The 24,370-nt window shown below is 38.0% G+C and overlaps 1 protein-coding gene across 1 annotated transcript in view; it reads right to left on the minus strand.

Moving 5' to 3' along the window:
- Positions 1 to 24,370, minus strand: part of LOC137471478 (uncharacterized) — a 158,771-nt gene that overhangs the window by 60,464 nt on the left and 73,937 nt on the right. The window contains exon 15 of the mRNA XM_068185896.1: positions 21,901 to 21,920. Coding sequence (XP_068041997.1) covers positions 21,901 to 21,920 — 20 coding nt within the window. The remainder of the gene's footprint in view (positions 1 to 21,900; positions 21,921 to 24,370) is intronic.

Below are 24,370 nucleotides of genomic sequence, written 5' to 3' on the forward strand. Positions count from 1 at the left end.
TTATGAATGAGCAATAAAACAGCATTTAGGACCTAGAGAAGTTTACAGGGTCACATTCAAGCTTATCTCAGTTAAAAAAGAAATTAAAAACTACAGGAGGTGAAATGCTGGACTTAAAACATCTATAGACATTCAGGAGAATCAAGATTTAAAACTTCTTGTTTATGTTAATAGGAGCATTGTACCCTATCCAGAAGAAAATAAATAAATCTATATTTGTAGGCAGTACTTGTACCTAAGCTAGGGGAGTCCCCTGTACCTGATGTGTGGAACTGTTTTCTACCTTGACACAAAAAACCTCCCCAAGGACATTTGCTCTCTCTGGAGAAAAAATGCAATCTTCCTCCTGACCAAATACATATCTACTTCTGAGAGCCACTAAACACTCAAACACCATCTGTGAGCTGTGCATTCATCTGTAACACACCAATTTAGCTGGCAAGCCATTGGGAAACAAGACTCTGAAGTTGCCAAATTAAAATGGCAATCCAGCACCAGCTGAAACTCCACCAAGCAAACAGGTGAGATTACCAAAAAACATTGTAGCAGAGATGAAACCTCAAAACAAGAAACAGCCTTTGTGGAGTGGATTAAAAAAATGTGGGGGGGAGGGAAAGGCACAGCTTTGATCTTTTCCATCCTGTACTTAATTATCAGCAGCATCATACTAAGAGCATGGGTCTGTAGAGCTGGAGACAAACAGCCACCTTTCTTCAGTGAGAATCAACAAACTGGTGGCTGCTGTGGGCAGAGCAGGTAGAAGACACACAGCACACCACGATCCTCCATTTCTCTCTGAAGGTCTGGCCATACAGCAATGAAACTTCAGCTTACACAAACACAGACTAGCCAGAAGTCAAAGACCTTTAACTTCTGGCTGGTGTTCACAGCAACAGGATGAAACAAAAACTGAATTCCTGCATGCATTGCTTCCCTTGCCACAATTAAATTGTATGTATCTGTAAGTGCTGGAGTTAGGATGTCAGTTGTTAAACAAAATGCACCAGTCAGTTCTTGTGCAGATTTATAATACTTATGCACTCTAGGTGGGTGTAAAGATAAAGAGAAAGAAAGTTAATTTATAGGTGTTAGCTTGTGCATGAAAAATGCTTCTAAGACATCATTAGTGTTATTCCAGTCAGATCTCCAGAATCTTCTGTGCTGACCTAACAAAAATGACCTTTTCTTTTTCATAGCAAATTTACAAGGAAGAACTAGGCTGAAAAAAATGGCTGGAGTCTGTGGGAACAATAGAGCATGTATTTAGAGAAATCATGACATTGGATTTTTTTTTTTTACTCTATATAAATTAGAGTTTTTTGATTTTTATTATTTTGTGCAGCAACATGTCCAAAAAACAGAAGTGTTTGACTCAGGAATAGCCTCCATGAAGAGAATGAAGTATGACATGACCCAGGTAACACCAATTAGAATACAGTTAAAGATAAATCCCTGTAGATTTAAACACAGCCAGACAAGGCAATTCATGAAACTACAACAAAGGGTAATGTATTAAAAAAAGAAATCTCACAAACAGAAAATTGCTTGCAATGTTTAGAGTGTTTACGAGGCATACATTTTGTATATATAACTATAACCATTTTGGAAGAAATCTTCTTCACAGTTTGAAGAAAGAGAAACATCTCAGGTTTGAGCAGATGTTACTACACTGCATATTACAAAAATGTTTTTCCTTTAATACATGTTTTCTAAAAGAAGTAAATCTGTGTTAGGCCAGCTTAATTAAATCTTTAAAAGCCTTAAAATACAAAGGTGCAGAATACTTGAGGACACTATTATATTTAAAACAACATTTACCAGTTATCTCTGTAAAAAACACCATTAAACAGTTATCTCAGAAAACTGAGATACTGAACAGATATTTTAAATTCAATTACATTATGAAAAACACAGTTATAGGAAATGCTAAACTGAAATATTTTTAAAAGATCTTTGTAAACACCACTGAAATTATGGTGGAAATTATCCATACAATTTAGTGAAACAAAATGCATCACATAATAACAGTATTAACTTTTTCTTTTCAGTTTAATGCTGTGTTATTATATTTGCTGCCTATTTTAGAAAGTAATTTGTGTTGATGGCTCTGGAGAAAAACCAAGCATTAAAGAACTAATTTAATTCCTTCTGAGCTATGTTCAATTCAAAAATACTTCTTTCAGAATGTCCCAGTACTGCTGAATCTGACTAGAAATCCACCTTGAACTATGTGCACTTTGACTAACTCTCTGCCCAAGGCAAAATGATCCTGCATTCAGCAGGGTTTTATCCTGGTCTTCTAAAGGACTTACAGAGAATGTACCTGATATAACTGGACCAGAATGTCAACCATGATAAGAAATTATGATCAAGACATGGAGGATACATAATGAGAATCTTATCCATTTTACAGTGGGCTGCTATTGGTGGGGGAGTACCTTTAGGGGGTTGTTTAGAGAAATCAGGTCCCCTGCCTTTAAGAAAAACAAAGAGAAGGAAGGAGGAAGGAAGGAAGGAAGGAAGGAAGGAAGGAAGGAAGGAAGGAAGGAAGGAAGGAAGGAAGGAAGGAAGGAAGGAAGGAAGGAAGGAAGGAAGGAAGGAAGGAAGGAAGGAAGGAAGGAAGGAAGGAAGGAAGGAAGGAAGGAAGGAAGGAAGGAAGGAAGGAAGGAAGGAAGGAAGGAAGGAAGGAAGGAAGGAAGGAAGGAAGGAAGGAAGGAAGGAAGGAAGGAAGGAAGGAAGGAAGGAAGGAAGGAAGGAAGGAAGGAAGGAAGGAAGGAAGGAAGGAAGGAAGGAAGGAAGGAAGGAAGGAAGGAAGGAAGGAAGGAAGGAAGGAAGGAAGGAAGGAAGGAAGGAAGGAAGGAAGGAAGGAAGGAAGGAAGGAAGGAAGGAAGGAAGGAAGGAAGGAAGGAAGGAAGGAAGGAAGGAAGGAAGGAAGGAAGGAAGGAAGGAAGGAAGGAAGGAAGGAAGGAAGGAAGGAAGGAAGGAAGGAAGGAAGGAAGGAAGGAAGGAAGGAAGGAAGGAAGGAAGGAAGGAAGGAAGGAAGGAAGGAAGGAAGGAAGGAAGGAAGGAAGGAAGGAAGGAAGGAAGGAAGGAAGGAAGGAAGGAAGGAAGGAAGGAAGGAAGGAAGGAAGGAAGGAAGGAAGGAAGGAAGGAAGGAAGGAAGGAAGGAAGGAAGGAAGGAAGGAAGGAAGGAAGGAAGGAAGGAAGGAAGGAAGGAAGGAAGGAAGGGAGGGAGGGAGGGAGGGAGGGGGAAACAAAGAAAGAAAGAAAGAAAGGGAGAAAGAAAGGGAGAAAGAAAGGGAGAAAGGGGGAAAGGGGGAAAGGGGGGAAAGGGGGAAGAAAGGGGGAAAGGGAGAAAGGGGGAAAGGGGGAAAGGGAGAAAGGGAGAAAGGGAGAAAGGGAGAAAGGGAGAAAGGGAGAAAGGGAGAAAGGGAGAAAGGGAGAAAGGGAGAAAGGGAGAAAGGGAGAAAGGGAGAAAGAAAGAAAGAAAGAAAGAAAGAAAGAAAGAAAGAAAGAAAGAAAGAAAGAAAGAAAGAAAGAAAGAAAGAAAGAAAGAAAGAAAGAAAGAAAGAAAGAAAGAAAGAAAGAAAGAAAGAAAGAAAGAAAGAAAGAAAGAAAGAAAGAAAGAAAGAAAGAAAGAAAAAGAAAGAAAGAAAGAAAGAAAGAAAGAAAGAAAGAAAGAAAGAAAGAAAGAAAGAAAGAAAAGAAAAGAAAGAAAAGAGAGAAAGAAAGAAAGAAAGAAAGAAAGAAAGAAAGAAAGAAAGAAAGAAAGAAAGAAAGAAAGAATAAAGAAAGAAGGAAATTTCCTTTGGGTGCATTTCCTCTCAGACATATTCAGAACTCCTATCCCAGATGTGACTATGTGACTCCAGCTTGTGCCAGAACACTAAACAGTGTCACCATGAGAAACAATACTATCAAAGAATAACAAGAAGCAGACAGGTAAGTAAAGGATGCTGGGGTACTTAAAGGACACTAGGCCTACAAAAAAACACCCCAGAAAAAAAACAGATACATTTGTGCATCTATGGAGAGAATTATAGCATAGTGTGCTGGCCTAAGATATCAGCACCAACAGAAAAAGATTTATCTAACTAGAGAGCAGAAAATTAAGATGTAGAAAAGACACATTCCTTTAAGAATAAAATCTGACTTGTAAAAATTGATAACTAACCAACATCCATGTAGATATTTGCAGTTTCAAAGAGGTTTTGATATGGCTGCTAGGTAACTGCAATTTCATCAGACTGAAAAAGAACTTATAACATATACAAAATAAACATTTATAAAAGAAAATAATAAAATATTTCATGGGCACTGGAATATTTTGGACCTGACACCTGCAAACAGAAGATTTGCTCAAGAGCAAAGAAGGGGCACACACTTTAGAGATGTCACTAATCTTGTCCCTTCAGTTCAAATACAAAGAAGCAACACACCACTTATCGCCCCCCATGCACAATTTCTAAAAAGAAAATATCTAAAAGACACTCAATTCTGAGACTTTGTTCATAAAATAAGGGAGCTGACTTTCTAGTAGGTTGGGACTGAGTGGAGGCAGCAACTGAGGTACTTCCCTTTTACCCCTCTTGTCCAACAGGTCCAGAACTTACTAGGGAAGACTGACAGACAGCCTTACTGCATCTACTTTGTCTTGCTAAAATATCTGGCTCAGAAATAAACTCCAGTGTTCAGGAGGCATTAGACCAAAGCTTCCAAAACAGAAGAATAATGCATTTGGGCAGAACAAAAGGCTTGTTATTTTGCTGTCTCTGATAAACAACTGTTGGCAGGTATTGAACTTACCATGCAAATTAACTTCTCTGTTTGTTTGGTTTGGGCTTTTTCCCCCACTGTGTATATTTGCCTGAAAGGATATTTGTAAATAATACTCTTTGTTGAAAGATTTATTGTTTTTTAAACTCATGGAAAATATTATTTTTAACTTTTTACAAAGATATGATTCTGCTTTTTCTTGGAACCCTTAGATTTTTCATCCAAGAACTCCAAATACCTGAAAGACATAGTGCAGTTTTTCAAAGAGCCAGGTTCATCCAGACAAGAAACACAAGAAACACTTAAATAAACCTTCAGGAGTCACCACAGAGGTGATTCTGAATTTAGGCTTTAGTTTCCTCTGCTGCAAGCCTGGATTACTGGGGAAAGAACTGGGAGGCAATCCGTTTCCCAACATCCTTAATGCTTATTAATTTTCTACCTACAATAGAGATAATCACAATCACAACCCTAAAGGAAAAAATCCCCTTATCTTTGACCCATAAGGTTTCCCACTACTGGTCTGAATTCAGACAGGATTACACTGGCTTGCAGTACACTGTGCTCCTTTCACTCCTGTGATTCATAAGTGATTCAAATAGGGGCACCCACAAATTTGTCATATCTTTCTCAGATGAAAAAACCTATCCTTGTCAAAACTCAGGGTGACAGACTAACAGTGCTATGGGTCTGATGCTTTTTCTCACTCCTACAGATCTTGATAGGATGTTTGTAGCAGGATCCTTATTCCTCCTTCCTTCCTATTTAGAGCTTTTTATTTAATTGCAAAGCATTGCATAATAACCACATGCATTTATACAGTCTTAATTTTGTTCAGTAGAGTAGTCTGTTCACCTTCTTATCAATTCCCTTAAATTTGGTAGCAATTTTTTTTGGATGCAAAAGCCTCAGGGAGCAGTCAGGGTGAGAATTCCAAAGATACCAAAAGAATGTACCTGATGACATGCAGCTAAAATTAGACTAGAAAAAAACGAAACTAGCTAAAAAGCTAACTAGCTAAAAAACTAAACTAATGAGACAAGCTAAAACTAAAGCTAGAACTATAAAGAGCACTGTGGTTACAGGATACAGACGACTCTCAAAATGTCTTCTTCAGACAATAATGCTCTCTCAGGTTCTTTGCATTTCATAGCCTCTTTTTCATGCTTAGTATGTAGCGTTAATAACCTTTATTTCCTCAAGGATCAACCTAAAACTTACATGATCCACAATGCATCAGAACTTATATTTACATTAAAATTTTAATTTTTAAATCTAGTGTCATGATAGGGGTTTTTTAGTTGTGTGGCCTTAACATTTGTTTAAAACACTTTACTATTTTTTATTTTGCTTCTGTTTTAACCTGAAGGCATATTGATTCAAGTCATATTTGATGTTATTCTTTCAGCTTAAAGACTTCAAATCATCACGAAAAAAAGAAAGACACAGAAGGTTTTCAAGGTTTAGTTCTTATGTTGCATGGGGTTTTTTTTTGTCTGCTTGTTAAATAGTTTTTGCTTGCTGTGCTCAAGGTTTGAAGGTAAAATTTACAAAGACAATGCTTTTTGACAGTGAACCTTCTGCTACATTTTTAGAAGCACTCAGCAAATTCCAGCAGTGGGTTTCTAGACACAAAAGACAAATACAACCACTCCATGATTTAGATTGGCTTTCTGTTTGTGGGTCATGAGACTCACTGCTGAGCATGTCAGAAGTTGGCTGTGGCATTTAATGAAGGTTGTCAGCAACTTCATAGCAAAAGAAAGTGTGTGCTCTGGCTTTGGTTTTGGGGCATGGGTTGTTGGGGTTTTTTCCCCCTTTTCTCTTTTGCAGCTTTCATTGGAATCTGAGACTGGAGTGAGTGGATAAACTCAGTTACTGCTAAAGAATCACATTAAAAGTGTGGAACAAGCTGGTCCTTTGAAAAACATTGAATTGCATAGGTTTTCTTTTTTAAGAGGCATCATTTAACATTCAAAATAAATATTAAATTTCCTTTCAATTTGAAAGTTTAGAGTCACTCATGAAATTAGGAACAATAATCATACTCTATTATGCCCTGTCTCATGTGTGTCTCGAGAGGGCTGTGACTTGTCGTAGCATGAAGGAAGCCAGAAAAATGATTACTTGCTGCTTCAAACAGAAGATGCATAGCTCAGATGCTCATTAATGAGGCAAAGGAAAATTAATTGACATGTCTAATAGTTCTTTTAATATAGCCTCTAAGCCTTGATGTGTCAATTGTCAAATTACCCCTGGCATACTTTCTTTGTCTCAGTGATCTTGTGCTGCATTTCTAGGAGAGAAAATTAACATTACTTTCCTTGGCCTCTCTCAGCATACTTTCTGGCCAATGGTGTTAGGCCTCCAGAAAAATAAGATGCATGCAGCCCAGCTGTCTTAACCTCTCTCCAGATCAGGTCTAACCTCCCAGACTACAGAACTGCAACTTTGTGATGGCTCTGTGTCAATGATGCATCTTTCCTGGGGCATACAGTAGTTTAAAAACCCACAAGCTTTAAAAAGCCTAAATGTATCAGCCTTTCTACATATCCTTACCACTCTTGTGCACTGCTTTGACTTAGGTTATCCTTTCAGCAAGCCAGGATCCTCTCTGCCTCTGCTTCCCCAGCAATGGCCTAGCCTCAGAAAGAGACAGCCTCTACCACCCTACAACAGGCTTTAAAGCTTGCTCCAACATAGGCAGTGAAAGAGCATTCCTTTTAGAGCTTCCATTCTTTTCACATTATTATCACCCAATCCAGGCTGGAAAAAAAGCTGTTTTCAATCATCTGCCTGTTAGTCAAGTCTCTGCCTGACAGCAAATCCTTTGATCAAGACTGTTATACTGTGTATATTAAGCTCATCTAAGTTTATGTAATGGAACATTTTAATTGTTTCTGCTATTTCATCAGTTGGTGTTTCTGTCCTACATGAAGTTAGGAATAAAAGGAAACAAAGAGAAGGCATATGGGTCATGCATTGCATCTGCTGCTTTGCTGTTTGTGGTCCGGGAAAAAAATCCACGGGATTCCCAAAATTAAACAGCATCTGAGAATTTCATATTGACAAATTCTCTAAGCCATAATTCCAGAAACTGAAGAAATCCTGATTTCAATGTGATTTGTTTGGGGCTGGTTTTTCATACATAGCTTAAGTGATGTGCTTCAGAAATTAGCCCCTTAGCAGATCAAAGCAATAAATCTCCTAATACAGAGCCAAACTGGAAAATGCTGCTCATTGTGCAGAATGAAAATCACTGCAAAAAAGCATATCAGATCTTTATGATTTTGTTAAAAAAAATATTAAAAATCATTAAGATATTTTTCATTTTATAATAAATATTCTTGGCCATTCTGCTTAGGGTATTCATAGCCTTTGGCTTTTTTAAAATAAACAGATTTGCACATGCTGCAGAGCATAAACACACTCGATCCAAGAGTTAAGGAAGTACTTCAGAAGTACTGTCTCACAGAGCTACAAGTGTGCAGTAAGTCTGAGAGTAACAGATTTCTTGCACATTTGAAGGCTATTAGTCCTCACACAGTAGATTTAGCATGTCTCAGGCACAGAGGAGCCCCTTCTCATGTGCTATAGAGCAAGACTGTACAGCCAAGTGGATGCATCTGGAATTGCCACATGGGCTGTCAGAGATCCAGACATCTTGAAAAAATGTTGAAAGTCTTCAGCTTTCACCCAGGCCCAAAAGGAAGAATCTGGGAAAAGCCAGGTTCTATGAAACTGGGTGAGAAATGAACATAAAATTCAGTAACATTTCTCTGACCGTCTTTCTATTATGTGATAATTTTTGAATAATCCAACCAATCAGCACTAAAAATTCAGGGAATACCATAGCTATCATTGTTCTGGACACTATTGATTTTGACAGAAACTGAAATAAGAATGAGGGGAAACACAGGAGAACGGGCAGAAATGTCAGAGAGGGAGTTTGAAAGCATGAATAAAGGCGTGTGGAAACCACCCGCGTGATGCAGAACGAATGTGAAGGTCTGTATCTATATTTTTCCATTATACACATTGTAACAAGAACACAATAAGGATGCTGAGATACAGACAGCAAGAATATTTTCCAAGATAAGGCAAGCCAGTAGCAAGCTGGGGAAATATCCTTATTGCCCATTTGTTCTTCTTTCATGCAAAATCTAATTCATTTTTTGCTGAAATGTGGGAGTTACACAAAGTAACGGCCAATGCAGGCAAAGAAAACCTTACTTCATGCTCCATGAGACCTCACCTTACCTAATACATGAAGGTCTCAGAAGTTTTTAATTTCAGAATAGAGATGTATGAGAAGTAGCTTCCCCTTTGTGTGAAGGTTTTCAAAATTCGGATGAAAATGGTGAAAACAAAAAAGTTCATGTATGGATATTTTGGTTAGTGAAAAGACCTGTTTTGAGAATTTAAACTGGCTTCAAATTATTTTGACCTTTTCAATAGAAAATTAACCCATCTTATGCATTAAAATGTGCGGGGGAGTAAAGTCATTTCAAACAAATGTTCTTTTTAAAATATCAAGATGGAATATCTCAAGAGTGTCCAGATTTTGTTTCAATTATCCTTTCCCACAATTCCATTTTTTTGAAAGTCACAGTTTTCCAGCGCAAAGTGCTTTGTCAAAAAAACCTCTTAACCACGGCAGTAATACCACACATTCTTGATTCTGATGGGGTCATATGGTTCCTTCATTTCAGTGGGTAGGCTGAGACAAATACTGGTAAAATACTGTAAAACACTGGTGTGTCACCCATTGTGGCAGTGCTCTGGCAAGTGTTGTGACAGATCATACAGAGATTGCACTCATAGTGAGAAGTGCAAATTGAAAATACATCTTCCATTGTGTGTGATCCAAAGGATCTGGGGACTGACCTTATGCTGACAGACTGAGCTGTGCTCTGGCTTGGATAGAGGGCTACCACAAACTGTGTGGGAGGACAAGGAAATGCTTGGCAAATCCCTGGCAAAGACAGAGGAATGCTCTACACTGAGAAAATTACCATGGTATGCCACTGAAAGGCAAACCCAAGTTTCCACTACACAAATAGAACAGCTAAAAGGTGATTGTGGATCTGTCTAATCAGTTAACACTGAAGTACTGAAAACTCTGGTCATCTGCCTTCAGTGGGTTTTTGAAATATTTTTCCCACAAATCTTCCTTTCCTCCTTAGTTGCAAATAAGCTGGGACTCAATTGTAGAGAAGAGCTTGGTACAGAGAGTTGAACAATAAATTGGTTAGATTAATTAGGAGCAAAGTGGAATGACAAAATGTTGGAAGCATAAGCAGCCAGCCTATGAGACCATCTTGCTTATAAAAGCAACCACCACCAGAATATTTAAATTTAGAGTGCCAAAGGTAAGGAACGCTTCCTGTAAGCTACAGCTACTTGGGCTCTCTCACTGTAAATATAAACAAATCAGACATACATTGCTTTTCACACTTCCTTTCTGTAAACAGCGCATACTTCTTGTAAATAGTGCAGCTAAACTTCAGTTTCTCAGCTGATATTACTGCCCTGCTGAAGCCAGCAGACTTGAAAGCTAATTCCCACTGTTGAAGTATCTGATCTGTTTTCATTCTGCTTATTTTCTTCATAAGCACTTGATGCTTTTTATTCTGCCACTACTTCTGAAGATTTTAGAATTAATAGTATGTTATCTTTGTAGTGCTGTGCAAGTACTAAAGCAATATATTGCTTTTATCAGAATTATCAATTCTGATATGTCAGTAGTAGGGCAAGCAACGAAAGGGCTCTTCCAAGTACAAACCTATTTATTTGCCACTTTTCTTATTCCTGCATAAAAGTCATCTCTACTGAACATGAAAACACATAGTCTGTAGTCCTTTCATGGATATTCCTAATTAACACATGGGGTGAAGGCGTGCTCTGAGCCCAACACTCTTACACTATCCAGACCAGCAGACTCAGACCCAGCAGGAGAGAAGGGCAACACTCAGTAAACCTGGTTCATGCGGAGGCTGCAACTTTATTAAATGTAAACCACATTATGGACTTATTTAAATTAATGGTCACAGTGGGTGCTCAACACCTCTGAAAGACTCTGCACTAGGGCTAGCTATAAAATTTTCCATCGAGACTCCTGTGTGACTCCTGTGAGACTTCTGACTAGTAGAGCTTGCCAGAAAACTGCCTTTCTGTGGGAATTTTTTTCTTGATAAAATGTTCAGATTTTGGTGCTGGAAAAATAGAACTTTCTTTCCCCCCCAGAAGTCCCTCTCATCAGAATCAGTGACCAGCTGCTCATTTGCACAAGCCCATGTGCTGTGTGAGCCATTCTTGCCTGATCACCTCATTTGGGTGTAGCAGAGTCCAATGTACCAATGGGCAGCGCAAGGGCTGACAGACCACCCTGGACCTGGACATGCACAGAGCCTGCCTTGGGAGCCCTGGATTCCAAGGAGCAGGGGGAGATCAGAGCTGAGCACCATCCCCTACACCCTCCACCCTTTCTAACTGCACTCGGTGCTCTGCCAAAGAAATTCAGGAGGATGGGGAGGGTAGGAGACCCTTCATGTCCCTCCGTGGTCAAGGGGGCTAGAAGACAGGGACCACAGAGGGTGTCAAGGGACCTGCCTCTGTAACACTGGGCATGCAACCAAGTGACAGCTTGTCTGAACTAAGTCACTTAATTCTTCTGGACTGGGTGTTTCAGCTTTCTTAAAAAGATATGGTTTTCTAGGGGGTGGGGAAATGCCTAAATTTCATGAGCAAATTAGAACTGCTAAGACTGGCTAAGGGGAAGAAGGAAGTGGTTGAACAACAACTCATGATGTTTACAAACAGTGAAAACCTCTTCAAAATACTCAGATTAAAACCAAAGGAGACCCTTTTCTGGGTAAAAAACAAGAGCACTGTATTGTAATTAGTTCTTGCAGGAAATAGAAACATCTTCACTGAGTCAATGATGATTTTCCGCATTATTGTAATGCTTGAAGTGTCAGTGTTCAGCGATTGCTTTCAGCTTATAAAAATTAACTTCAGACTTTTAAACACCCAAATCAATAAAGCTACATGGAGAGAATGTTTGTCATTGAAATAAAATTTATCCCAAATACTGAGCTGGAGCAACATCTGTAAAAAATACAGAAATATTGCTGAATCATTTTAACAGCAAATAAATAAATATGCAATGATCATGAAACTGTGGCAACTAGAAGTTTCTAATTAGAAACTAAAGAAAATAAAATAAAGAATCACATAAATTGGCACATTGAGTGGTGCCAAAACCACCACTCAAGATATTTATACACAAATACTTATAAATATATCAATCTACACTTATGCTTTCACATTTCGTATAACTCCCAATTTTGTGGGTGTAGAAGAAAAAAATACTGAGGATGACCTGGGATCACCTAAAAGAAGTCTTTTGAGTTGAAGTATTTTATTTTCCTATTTTCATTTATTTACAATGGCAATGATTCACAGAATCACTGATAAACAGCAACTGTGTCCTTTTTTATTTGCTTCCTAACACTCCTGGAAAGCTTTATAGTAAACAATTTAGAAGATAATGAAAGGTAAAACTTCCATCTGAAAAGGTTTGATTCAACAGAATTATTGGGACAATCACTTAGGTTAAGTGTTTAGCCCAGAGGGCAGTATAAAATTTCATCAAAATTCAAACCATGCATAAATGATCTCAAACTGCAGTGTCTATTTATACCACACAACATGTTAGTCACATTTTTCACTGAAGATTGAAAGTAATGATGAAGCAACTGATAAGGATGAAAGACTGAATATGTGCTATGCCACCCATGTATAATTCAGTTAGTGGCAAACATGGATTAGAAAGTATCCTGCAACAGCATGTGTTTTCCAACTGCCTGAGAAAAACTGTGAACCACTAACAAGGGAAAGGGGACAGCAATTAAACCAAAAATATTTCATACACACAAATTAGCCAGGTAAAGAAGAGAGAGTTATTAAATCAGTGGGTCAGACATTCAAAGACAATAAGAAATGCAAATATGGAACAAAAGAACATCACCATTTTATATCATTTAGGTTTTGAGTTTCCTAAAAAAAAAAAAGAAAAAACAGAGGTCATTTTTCTAAACACGAAATCTTCAAATTTTGGTGAATAAAAGATACAGAAAACTTCAGTGAAAAATCTCCATTAATAGTGCAAAATACTGTCCTCAACATCTAGGAAAAAAATCACAGTGGAAGTAAAGTTTACAATCCTTTTTCCAGTTGAAAGTTTTGATTTGGTCATTTTGGGAAAAGCTTTGAGTTAAGGATTAAGAAAAAGGTCTGTGATTTTTTTATTTTAATCCTAAACAAAGACAGAATCTTTAGTTGATGATAGCCAGTGAAACAGAAATAACAGCTATGGAATATAATGTTATTTACCAGCTGATTATAGATCAGTCCATTAGACTATATCAGCCATACTCTTGCTGCAGATTTTGTCTGAACTATTAGAATCAGATCCATGCAATTACACTGACCTTCAGCTGAAGTTCTGTGGTTGTTAAATGGTGAATCCAAATTCCTTGTTGTGTTATTCTGTAAGTATCTAAGGTGCTGGTAGAAGTAATAAAATTGTTAAATCATGCTTCAGAGAGCTTGTACTGTAGCACTGAAACTGCACAGTGGAGAATTAAACACAACCTAAGCTGAAAGCCATGTATGGGACTGTGCTTTTGTGCAGCAGCATGTTAGTCTCAGCAGATTCAGGTTATCATCACTCCAAGCAGAGCTAGGTGTTAATGATTTGTACCTGCCTTTTTTGGGGAGGATGGGATTAGAGGAAAAAATTCACAGATATCCTGAGGATTTATCTCTGAGTAAAAGTCATGGGTTAAAGCTGGAAGTAGTGGCAAGGGGAGAGGAGAGCTGATATCTGTAGTAGCAGGGTAACATCAGCAGAAGAGATGCCACTGAAAATGGAGGGAGACTAAGTGGTAGAGAACCTTACAAATGACTGGGAATGATTATAGTATGACAGATGCCTCCAATGATAGCTAATTTAAATGCCATTAGGTGCATTATATTTCACATGCAGACAGTCTACACGGTGATGGAAAGCGTTACAGCAGGTTAGCATGAAAGTTTATGCTTCAGTCAAAGCAAATTGTTATCACTTCACTGGAAATGGCCCTTCAACAACTTACCTCAGCTGAGGATCTGCCCCTCTGTGTTACTGCAGCATTTGCTGTCTAGCAACATACTCAGAGCAGATGCTAAAGGTGGTGGAACTTAAGCAAGTTTCTGCTGATTCATTGCCCCCAAAAGAGAAATTGTAACTAAGTTAATGAAAGTTCCAATCATTGTACAGTATTTATAGTTTATTTTACTATTCTACACTTTCCGATTTTTTAAAAGTGGGTAATATTAAATGAAACATTTTCCCAGTTAGAACTTTTACATGTTTTACATTTAGTGTATCATTGCTATTCTTCCAATGAAGTCTAGGAAAATGGCAGAATGAAGCCTGGAGTTATGTTATTTTGAGCTGATTTCCCTGTAACGTTAGTAAACAGTTTGATGCATCGTGTCACTAGTAGCGCTATTCTCTCTTGTCTTCCCCTGTATAATGAAAATCTGTGAAATAAATGCTACAAGGCAGTACTGCTGGCATGACAAATTCCAAGCCAATAAGTCTTGCAGTTGCCAAGATGTAAGCTCTGAAACTTGGCATTTGGCATTCAGAACTAGATAACCTTACTATAGTAACTACATTCACTGTATCTACAAGAGGGATGAATAAATCAACAATAATTGAACTACTAAAAGTGTCTAATTTCCAGAGCAGTGCTTCAAGCAACAACTGAAATTAAAAAACTGTTAAAACACAGCTACATACCCATACAATCATGTCATGAATGCAGTGAAGCAAAGGTTAACAAAAAAGAATGAATATGCATTCTTTGCTAAAAGTAGCATTCCTTGATCTACAGTAGTGATGAACTGTATAAATGTCAGGTCCTGTTCAAGTCCCACAGAGCTTGGCATTCCCAGCAGCAAGAATTTTTTATTGTTCCTGTAACATTACTCAAAGTAGGGAAAAGGCTATTCCTGCTGCATGTGGAATGCCGTCCCTATTCTTGAAGCCTGGCACTGTTTCCAAAGTTAGCAATGATCATAAACCCTTGAAATATTGTTGGCATCTCCAGGGTCTCATCCAATGTCCAGTGAAGGCAAATGGGAAGATTCCACATGGCCTCAGTTTTCTGTGGGCCAGACTTCAAATATTACTTCTCCTGTCACCTGATTTCAGAATTTCTCACATTGTCCAAGTCATAACTCATTGAATTTGCCACCCACCCATCTTTTCTTTCAGTGTTAATTTTTATTAGAAAAATGCAGGTCTGGAAATTTTAGGAAAATAACTGGCTCAGTAGGTTAAACAGACTCAGTGCTTTAGAGAAACAGGATTGTCTAATAAACAGAGCTTTTAATGTAACACATTTCCACACTAATACACAGGAGAGAACCTACCATTGGGACACCAGCCTGCTGTACACTGCTTTGGAAACTGTCTCCTAGAATTAATTCAGACTAATTAGCATAGCATGGATGCATTCACCTGGGGAACTAACTAAAAATAATAGCCAATTTACAAATGAACTAGAGTAGGCTTTTTAATCTCCCATGACTCCACACTACAGTCACATCTCTGTGACTGCCACACAGCTGGTGTTAAGCTTTTGGGGATACACAATCAAAAGGAATTGCTGGAAGGTACTGAGATGATGAGTGGAGTCATTCCTTGGGCCACTGTTTGGACAGTCCTGCTATGATCATATCAGTCTCAGGGACTGATTAAAAATACCGAGGAAACATATTTCCATCTAAAGCCACTAGAAGACCATTTGATTTCCAGGATCAGTTATTTATTTTCTTTCAGGACCTTAAATCTGGAAATCTAGTATTTATTCAGTGTTAACCCTCAGGAAAAAAATATAGGCATTATGGGTTTTAAACCTTTCATTTACCATAACAGGGGTTTTTTTCTGAAAGTTAAGGCAAAAGAAAGACATTCCCACTGTGGAGATGCTGGTTCTTATAAGTATCTCAAGGAAAACTGTAAAGAGTTTTTATGTGTTTATGTATATAAGGCATGTGCAGATAGGGAAGCATTTCTCCACGTGCACTGTGCAGGATAGTGAAATGCGTGATAAACCAGACTGAATACATATCTTTCATCCTCTAACATTTTGTAGGTCAAACTCTGTATCTGATGTACATACTTTAAGCAAGAGAGAGAAAGGCATATTCTAAGAGACAAGAGAATCCTTTCGTTCCTCAAAATTCCTGGCACATCTAAGGATTAATTGAATTCTTGTGGTATGAACATACATGCAAATGTCTTTTAGAAGATGAGGATCATGATACAATGTTTTGAAATGGAAATTATTCCAACTTTGAAATACTATAACTTACCAAGCAACCAAAGATGCTCAAAGGCCTATATACTACATATGTAATACATGTAACCAAAATGCAAGGCAAATAAAAACAGTTAACCTGCATACAATGATGCACATAATGGCTAAAGGTGGCATCGTTTCCTCTACATAAAGCAAGCTTCAAAGGGAAAAGTAATTTTTGGATTAATGGGCAAACAATGCAGAACAAATTACATTAGTAGTTAGTTAAAAGCTCTGTAAAATAGCTTTCCCTCTATTTCAGAGTAATGGGACTGATGAAGGAATGGGATTTTTTTTTTTCCATCCCCAACTCTCTTCCCCTGCAGTGGTTTGACTGAAGAATTAACATCCAGGAAGAGTATCTCTTCACATTGTGAGAAAGACATAGCATTCAGTACAGCTGCAAGAAAGAATAGCTGAACCAGGAGTTTCACCTCTGTTAATTCCACAAAGCATTCTGGCATGTTTTCAGTCATTAGCTTTCAGCAGATACCTAAACCAAAAACTGGGATAGATTTAGATACCAGGCTGAAAATCTTATGAAGACAAAATACACCAGAGGGTTAGTTTAAAAACTAAGCTCAAGACAGCAAATCACACCATCATAAGAATTAAGCATGACAACTGTAAATTCCTCACTGGCTGGACTTCCTCTTAAATCAAAGGGCAGACAGACTGCATTTTATGCAGAATTTTGCAACCAGACTCCCAAATCTGGTGGTTTGGTTTGAGTGTTCAGATCCAAGGCCATGCAAATAGCAGGTCCTCCCTGTTCTCTCCTGCCCAAATCTGAATTTACCAGAGAAGGAGAGACTGTATTCCACCTAAAGAAGGACAAAATAGAAGGCAAGAAATATTGGTTCCACTAGGTGATTGAGGAGGAACATTTTGACTGTCATCCACAGTTTTATCATCACCCCTGAAAGAGGAAACAAGAGTCACAGTTAACAAGGCCCACATCTGCCCAAATTTTCCTGCTCTTTTCAGCACCACCATCGCAGCTCCTTGTTCCACCCTTTGTGAAGCACCTCAGTTTGTACCGAAAACTTGTGAAAGCAGACACCCTGCTAACTTCTCTGGCTGTTTTGTCACACATCACTGTATATTTAATAATAATTATGCCTCTGCAGAGGTATTTTATTCTGATAAAATCAGAACTATCCCACCAGGATCTTCAGCTACTTATTCATTTTGCTACAGGCTACAACAGAAAGAGTTAGAGAATTTACTGAAATAACAAAGTCATTTTACATACATATGGTCTATGCTTCTGTGCCACAGCAGTGACAGATAAAAAGCAGCAATCTATCATATTTTTCTCTCCACACTGTACACAATAGGATCCAAAGTGTGGTACCCATTTTGCTACTAATGCACATGCATAACTCCCACTTATTTACTGTAGTGCCCTGAAGATGTGACAGTTAGCTATGTAATGCACTTATTATTTTTATTCATTCTATTCATTAGAGATGACCATGTATGGCACACTTATAGCTTCACTTTTCTCCACCACTCATCAGTAATGTCATCTTTTCGAGCTCATGAAAACAAAATGTTTATTAAATGACAAACAACAATCACATCTCTCTCAACTCCACGTTTCACAGCCAGTTTCCCAGGTTTTCTACTCTCCTATGAGTATGAACAAACCAAAGGGCAATTCAGCTAAGTCAGGAAGTGCTTTTGTGCTGAGCAGGAATCCAAGCTGAATCGTGTGAAATGCATGTGAGGGAGAAAAGCTGGCAGTGATGTCTTGAAGATATTTTGACTGCACTCACAGAAAAGGCTCCAACAACTTTGTGAGTTCACATTGCTCAGTAACCAGAGACTCAACATTTCCCATATTTAAGAAGAGAAATTAGTAATTTATTGTCAAAGAGCCTCATGGTAATCATACCCAGTTTTCCCCCAACTATTACCAAATTTGAGCCATATTCTTCACTTTCACCAGATAAGAATTCTCTAAGATGGAGGAAGAGACCAGAAAGAGCATTTTGGCGACAAATTACAAATACACAATCCTGGAAAGGGCTAGGTCAAGCTGTGAACTGCTCCAGCACTGGGGAGCATTTTCCCTGCTCTTTCAGCTCCATTACTCATAATCGGATGTCAACCACATAATTCCCTTGACAAGATCTCTAGGAAAACTTTGGGCCTGTATTGAAGTTGCTCCATGACTAAGCTCACTACTCCTTTATTCTCAAGACCATTAAAGCCAATAGAAAAGAAGAAAAAAAAAAAAAAAAAAAAGAAAAAAAAAAAGAAAACCAACAAACCAGACAAACATCTCCCTAGTAATTGTGACTGATTAATCACAAACAACTCTCAACTGACACTCTCAACTCATTCTTTGTATCACTAATTTCTCTTCTCTACTGCTAGAGACCAGCTCTCAGCTGATAGAGTTCTGCAGCTCTGGAACCTTCAGGAGGAAGACCATTGGCTGCCAACTCTTTCCATCATTCTGAACATGTAGATAAAATTATCATCAAGCATAATTGCACTGAGGCCCATAGGTAACTGCAATAGTACATGTTTCCCATCACCATAACAATATCCAATCCTGGCAAAATTAAGAGTGTGCATACATATTTGCAAAAGACTCCCAGAGAAAACGATTCTTAGCAAAGACTCATGTATTTTCATGAGTCCTTACATGTTTCATATATTTTCAGTCCTTAAAAGTTTGTTTCCTATTTTTTTCCCAGCAGTTAGGATTAATTTTGAAATAATATATTTTGTTGATTTCAGTTTTTTTCAAAACATTTTATTTCTCATTCATATTTCACTGTCAAAATTTTACCACAACACACTAGAACAGGGAAATAATTATTTCATTGCACAAGAAAGAAAATAAATAAAAGCTCTGAATGTGTGCAGTTCATTGGAATATGCCCAAATATGAATTAAAATATATAATAAAAAAAGAAACTGACAGTTTCAGAATAATTAAAGTGCATAGGAAAGATGCCATTGTCATATTTAATGATTTGTCCATAGAATAATTTTCCAAGAAGTAAACTTTTCCTGTAGCAGAAAAATCTCCCATGAGACTAAAAATAAAGCAAAAACTCCACAGAAATATGTACTGGTCTGCTGTAAAAATTCAATCCTCAAAGATTTGAGAACATGCACTGAAGTAAACACCATCTAATACCTGAATATGTTAAAAAAACCAAACCAAAACAAAAACATGACATGTGTCCTGCTGAGACTTGCCTGCAAAAAAAATGTCCCACAAACACTTCAGAATCAGAGAATTGTGCTCACAACTAAAGCTTAAGCCTTTTTGAGAATAATGTGTGAAAGATTTGAAAGCATTCAAAGAAAACAGTGGGACTTCTGATTTCTCCTAAGAGCTCAAGCTTGGCCTGCCTTTAATTACATTTCAAAATGGAATTAGAAACAATGAAACAGGGTTTAGGTGGACTACCAGAAGTTACTGAGAATTTTTTAAACGATTAGCACTTTTTAAAGCACGCAATAAAGGGTTATTCTGCTTTTTACAAAGGAAGTTGAATGTCCGCTCTTAATGGCAGTATTTTATACATAGTGCATGCAACAGATCCTACTAGGATGGCTATAAAAACTGGTAAAATTTGACCTTTGATTTTAGGTAAATGTTACATATTTGAATAAAGGTTGCATTTATAGGCAGCCACAAAATTCTCTCTCTTTTTTTTTTTTTTTTTTTTTTTTTTAATTTTAATGAAATCTTTAGAAAAGCTCAAGTGAAAAAGTGAAAATCCAGGGCAATTTTTAACAGGGAACACTAATTTTGAACAAATTCAAAACACTTAGAAAAGGATTTTCCTCTAACAAAAGATTCATCACCCTCCTTACTTAGTATAAATTCAATCTGTTCTGTTTGTATGACATAAACAACAAGCAGTTTCACAGGAATGAGGCAAACCATATGTGAAGGTGTTTTAGAAAGCACAACAGGGAATACACCAAGCAAAGAAGCATCTGCATTTATTTCAATGTCAAATCACATGTGTATTATAAAGGGAAAGTTTATTGTCTTTATATAAAAAACAAGTTTACTGTATTGTGCTCTTTACAGTTAACTCTTCCTGCCCCTCAGTGTCCTCCTCAATTTCAAAAAAAAATTAATAAAAATCATAAAGTCTACAGGTGCAGTGGCAGGGCTCTAAAGGGGTCTTCAACCTTGTTCACCCTACCCAGACTGTGACATGCTGCCAAGAGCCTATTTTGTCCTCACCATGCCCTTGCTACCTCTCTTGAACAAGGGCTGCATCTCCTCCTGATGGGTGCAAGTGAGAACCAAAGCCTGGGCCGACACCCTGGATTCCAGAAATGCAATAATATGACTCTAGATAGGATTTACCAGCTTGTCTCCTGCAGCAAGATGGTGTTTTGTCCTGCACTGGTGCAGCACTGACCAGCCTGCAACAGAGCCACCATGGGCAGCACGTGGCACTGCTGTGTGGGACACTGGATACTCCCCCAACAAAAGGCAGTGCCCTACAATTAATTGGTTTTATAGAAGCTGGCCAGAGTCAGCTTAACACATTTGGAGTTGAGGAGAAAATATTTCAAAGCAGCATTTAGCCTGGGTAGGAGCTACAGGCACATTGTTAAAAAGCTAATTGCATGGAGACAAAGGATGATCGTTACTTTTATATGAGTGTGTAGTATTAACCCTTGAGAGCTGTGTTTGATGATACGTTGTTGGCAATTGAAACTGCTAGTTTTTATATTTAAACTCAAGCCTGAAGATTCCTAAAGTCACAGAAAGTGTATATGTCATTATCTTTTTTTTGTATTAAGATAAATGAAGGTTTTTGAAATCTGGGGTCTTTTTCACATCTCCTCTAGAGCTATACATAAAAAGCAATGTTAAAGCACTGAAGCATTGAAATTATTTCTCACATCTGTTTTTTTTTATACACGTTCAGGAAATCTGGTTTTATAGTGACAGTCATGAAGAACATTTTTTTCTTCAAATTTTGCTTGTTTCAGGGAACAGAAGAAGAGTGCTAGAAATCTTCTGAGAGCAGATTTTGGGCCACAAGGTCAAAATTCCTCCAAACTTTCCTCCTTTTCTCTCAAGGTTACAGATCTCACCTGTATTATTCAGACAATAGTCACAAATAATATTGATGTTCTGCTGCAGATTACACAGGCTTTTAATTCCAGCAACACAAATCTCTGAGAAAGGAGGTTCAGCCATGCTGTGGTGCAAGGCAAGGTCCTGGGGTGGGCTCTCCAGGAAAGCTAGAAAAACACTTAGTGAGCACCTGTCTGTGACTGCAGGTGACCACCTCAGCAGCACGGATGGCCCTGCAATATGCAACCACATTTGCTTGTTATCTTAACCTCTTTGCCACCACCTCATCTTTTGGACTCATCCCCCTCACTCTCAACTCACTGGACCCAAGCAAAAAGCCTGCTGCTCTGAGCAAGGCTGTACATGGGCACAGTGGGAAAGGCACTCCTGTAGGCTGTGAGATCCAAGCTGAAGTCTGTGGGCTTCTGCAGCCAAAATGATCTTGTTATTACATATGTGTATAATGCCCACTCTAAGGAGGTTTGACTATGGCCTATGAATGTGAGACACCACTGTCAAATTAATATGAATGGAAAAAGTCAAGCATGCTCTAGCAATGGAAGAAAGAAAATCACAATTATCAGAAAAATATTTGTGATCACAAAAGAATATCTTGTTCATACTCACCAATCTCCCCTTTGGCAAGCCTTAAAAGAGAAGAGCACATGAGAGAAGGAAAAGAAGAGAGAAAAATCCTTGGGAGAGGCAGGGGGTGGGGAGGAAGAGAGAGACAGTGGATACTTTTAACTTGTCACAGTACAACACTAGCTTTTAATTAATGCAGGGTATGTACAGCTTTGAAGACTGTTGGTCATACAGTACTTTATGATAAATACATTTTATGGGATTTTGTTTTTAAAGAGGATTTTGTAAAAAACCTAGCCCAATAAATGATTTACCAGCTGCAATAAAAGATCAAGGAAATTGCTCAGATTGCATCTTGGAGCATCTAAAACTCTGAAGTTTATGGAGATCTAAGCTGCCCCCAGATCTACAGTGCTATTAAAAATTTTTGTAGTAGCTAATTATTTTGCATTACATTTTTTAAAAGGTAGCAATTGTACTAGAGAGGAAGGCCTGGAAACAGACAAAGAGGAGTTGATACCCTTTGATGGAGAAAGCAGAAGAGAAGGAAAGGAGGAGACAGACAGTAGTGAGTAACAATGGAAACACCATATTGGTACAGTAACAAATGGAATTAACAACTCACAAGGTATCAGATTCCCGAGTGAATTACCTGAATTAACTCTATATTTAAAAAATAGATTATTAATACATTATTATACCGTATTATTATACATTCTTTACATGGCATGCTATGTGTAATACCTACATTACTTGACCAAGAGTGGAGTGATTTCATTTTCCTATTTTTTTTCTTTCTGATAAATATGATGACCACAAGTGAAGCAGAAAGCAAAGAGATTCCCTCTAAATTCTGTTTGGTTCTAACATCATAGGACTTGAACATAACAAATATGTAAATAAAGCAAGTACTGATCCTTATTTCCAACAGGATGATGGATACAGTAAATAGAATGGCATATTGAAATAACAAAATACTGACCTCAGCTAGGACAGGCAGCACCCTAACACATGTCTTGTTGCTTTTGTTTTGAATCAGGAAGTCCTGGTTCATGCCCTGTAACTTCCTGTGCCCAGATATAACTCTGCCTGCCCAGGGAATCCTGGCATAGTCAGTGTCCCTGCAGGGACTCAGGGACAGCTAGGCTCCCTAAGAAAGGACAAATAAAAGAAATAGAAAACGAAATGGAAGAAAGGACAGATGTTTTCTCTTATTCCCCAAATCAGAAGATGAGGTGCATGCCAACAGAGACAAGTGCCTCTCTCCTCTGCTTCTCTAGATACCTTGTGCAATTTCAAAGGCCATGGAGTTCAAAGCCTGGGGTGAGGCTGATAAGGGTGGAGTTGAGCCCCTTTTCCAACACTTTTAAGCAGAACAACTTTGAAAAGCATAAAGGATCAATGCTGCTGACTTTAAAGGTAGACAGAACCACAGAATGGTTTGGGTTAGGAGGGACCCTAAAAGCCATCTATTTCCAAACCCTCTGCCATGGGTAGGGACACCTTCCACCAGACCAGGAGGTCCAGGACTCCATCCAACCTGGCCTTGAGCGCTTCCAGGGATAGGGCATATACAATTAATTCTATCACTGTCACTGTGCAAGACATGGAAGAGAGAAAGTGAAGTTCACCACTGAAGAAAGCAAGCAGCTTGAGATAGATAATTGGTGATAATTTGGTTAATTTAATTTGAAAATTGAGGTAGGTAAAATGAAACAGTGGGAGCTGGCAAGGATATTTGAATGAGCATTGCAATTCTAAAATCTATTCTTATATTATGGCCAGGATGAGGGAGTCCTTAATTGTCCAAAATAACCATAATTAATCCAGCAGAATTATGAAAGTCTAATTATATGAGTGTGTGTTATTCTCCTGCCTGATTTATGCCTTCTCCAGTACTCACCTCTAGGGCTGAGTTCAGATTACCATAGTGAAAATGCACTTTGTGTCTGTAAGATCTTTACCTGACTTCCTGCCAATCTTAAAGGCACCAAGGCAAATGAAAGCAGGGTATAGACAGCACTAGAGATGGTGAGGGCTGCTTGGCTTGCCAGTGAGATAATCCTGTCTTGTGTTTTGATAGGGAAGTGATTTAAAATAAATTTTCACAGCCATAGACCCTATTCTGATGTTTGTTTTCTGGATGCTTAATCTGAAACTGTAGGGGCTGATTTGGAGAAGACCATGGGTTCCAGAAATGTATATTACAGCTGCATTTTGAATATTCAAAGCACAGTAGGGAGCTATATGAAAGATTACCAGATCATTTCACTTAATAAAGGATTGGGTCTTCATTGGTTTTTACTAATTACAAATAACTGTCCAACTTTTGTAATTACCTAGAAGATGAAATTCCAGGAAATATAATTATAAGTAAATGAAAAGATTTCATTTTGATGTAGCCTTTTTTATTTCACTTTAATTTATCTATTCATTTTAAGTCATTCCCCATATGTGTATTTTATAATGGAGAACAGTAATAATATTTAAAGTAACATCCAAAAAAGGTTTT

Source organism: Anomalospiza imberbis, chromosome 1, assembly GCF_031753505.1.
Source record: "Anomalospiza imberbis isolate Cuckoo-Finch-1a 21T00152 chromosome 1, ASM3175350v1, whole genome shotgun sequence".
Classification (NCBI taxonomy): domain Eukaryota; kingdom Metazoa; phylum Chordata; class Aves; order Passeriformes; family Viduidae; genus Anomalospiza; species Anomalospiza imberbis.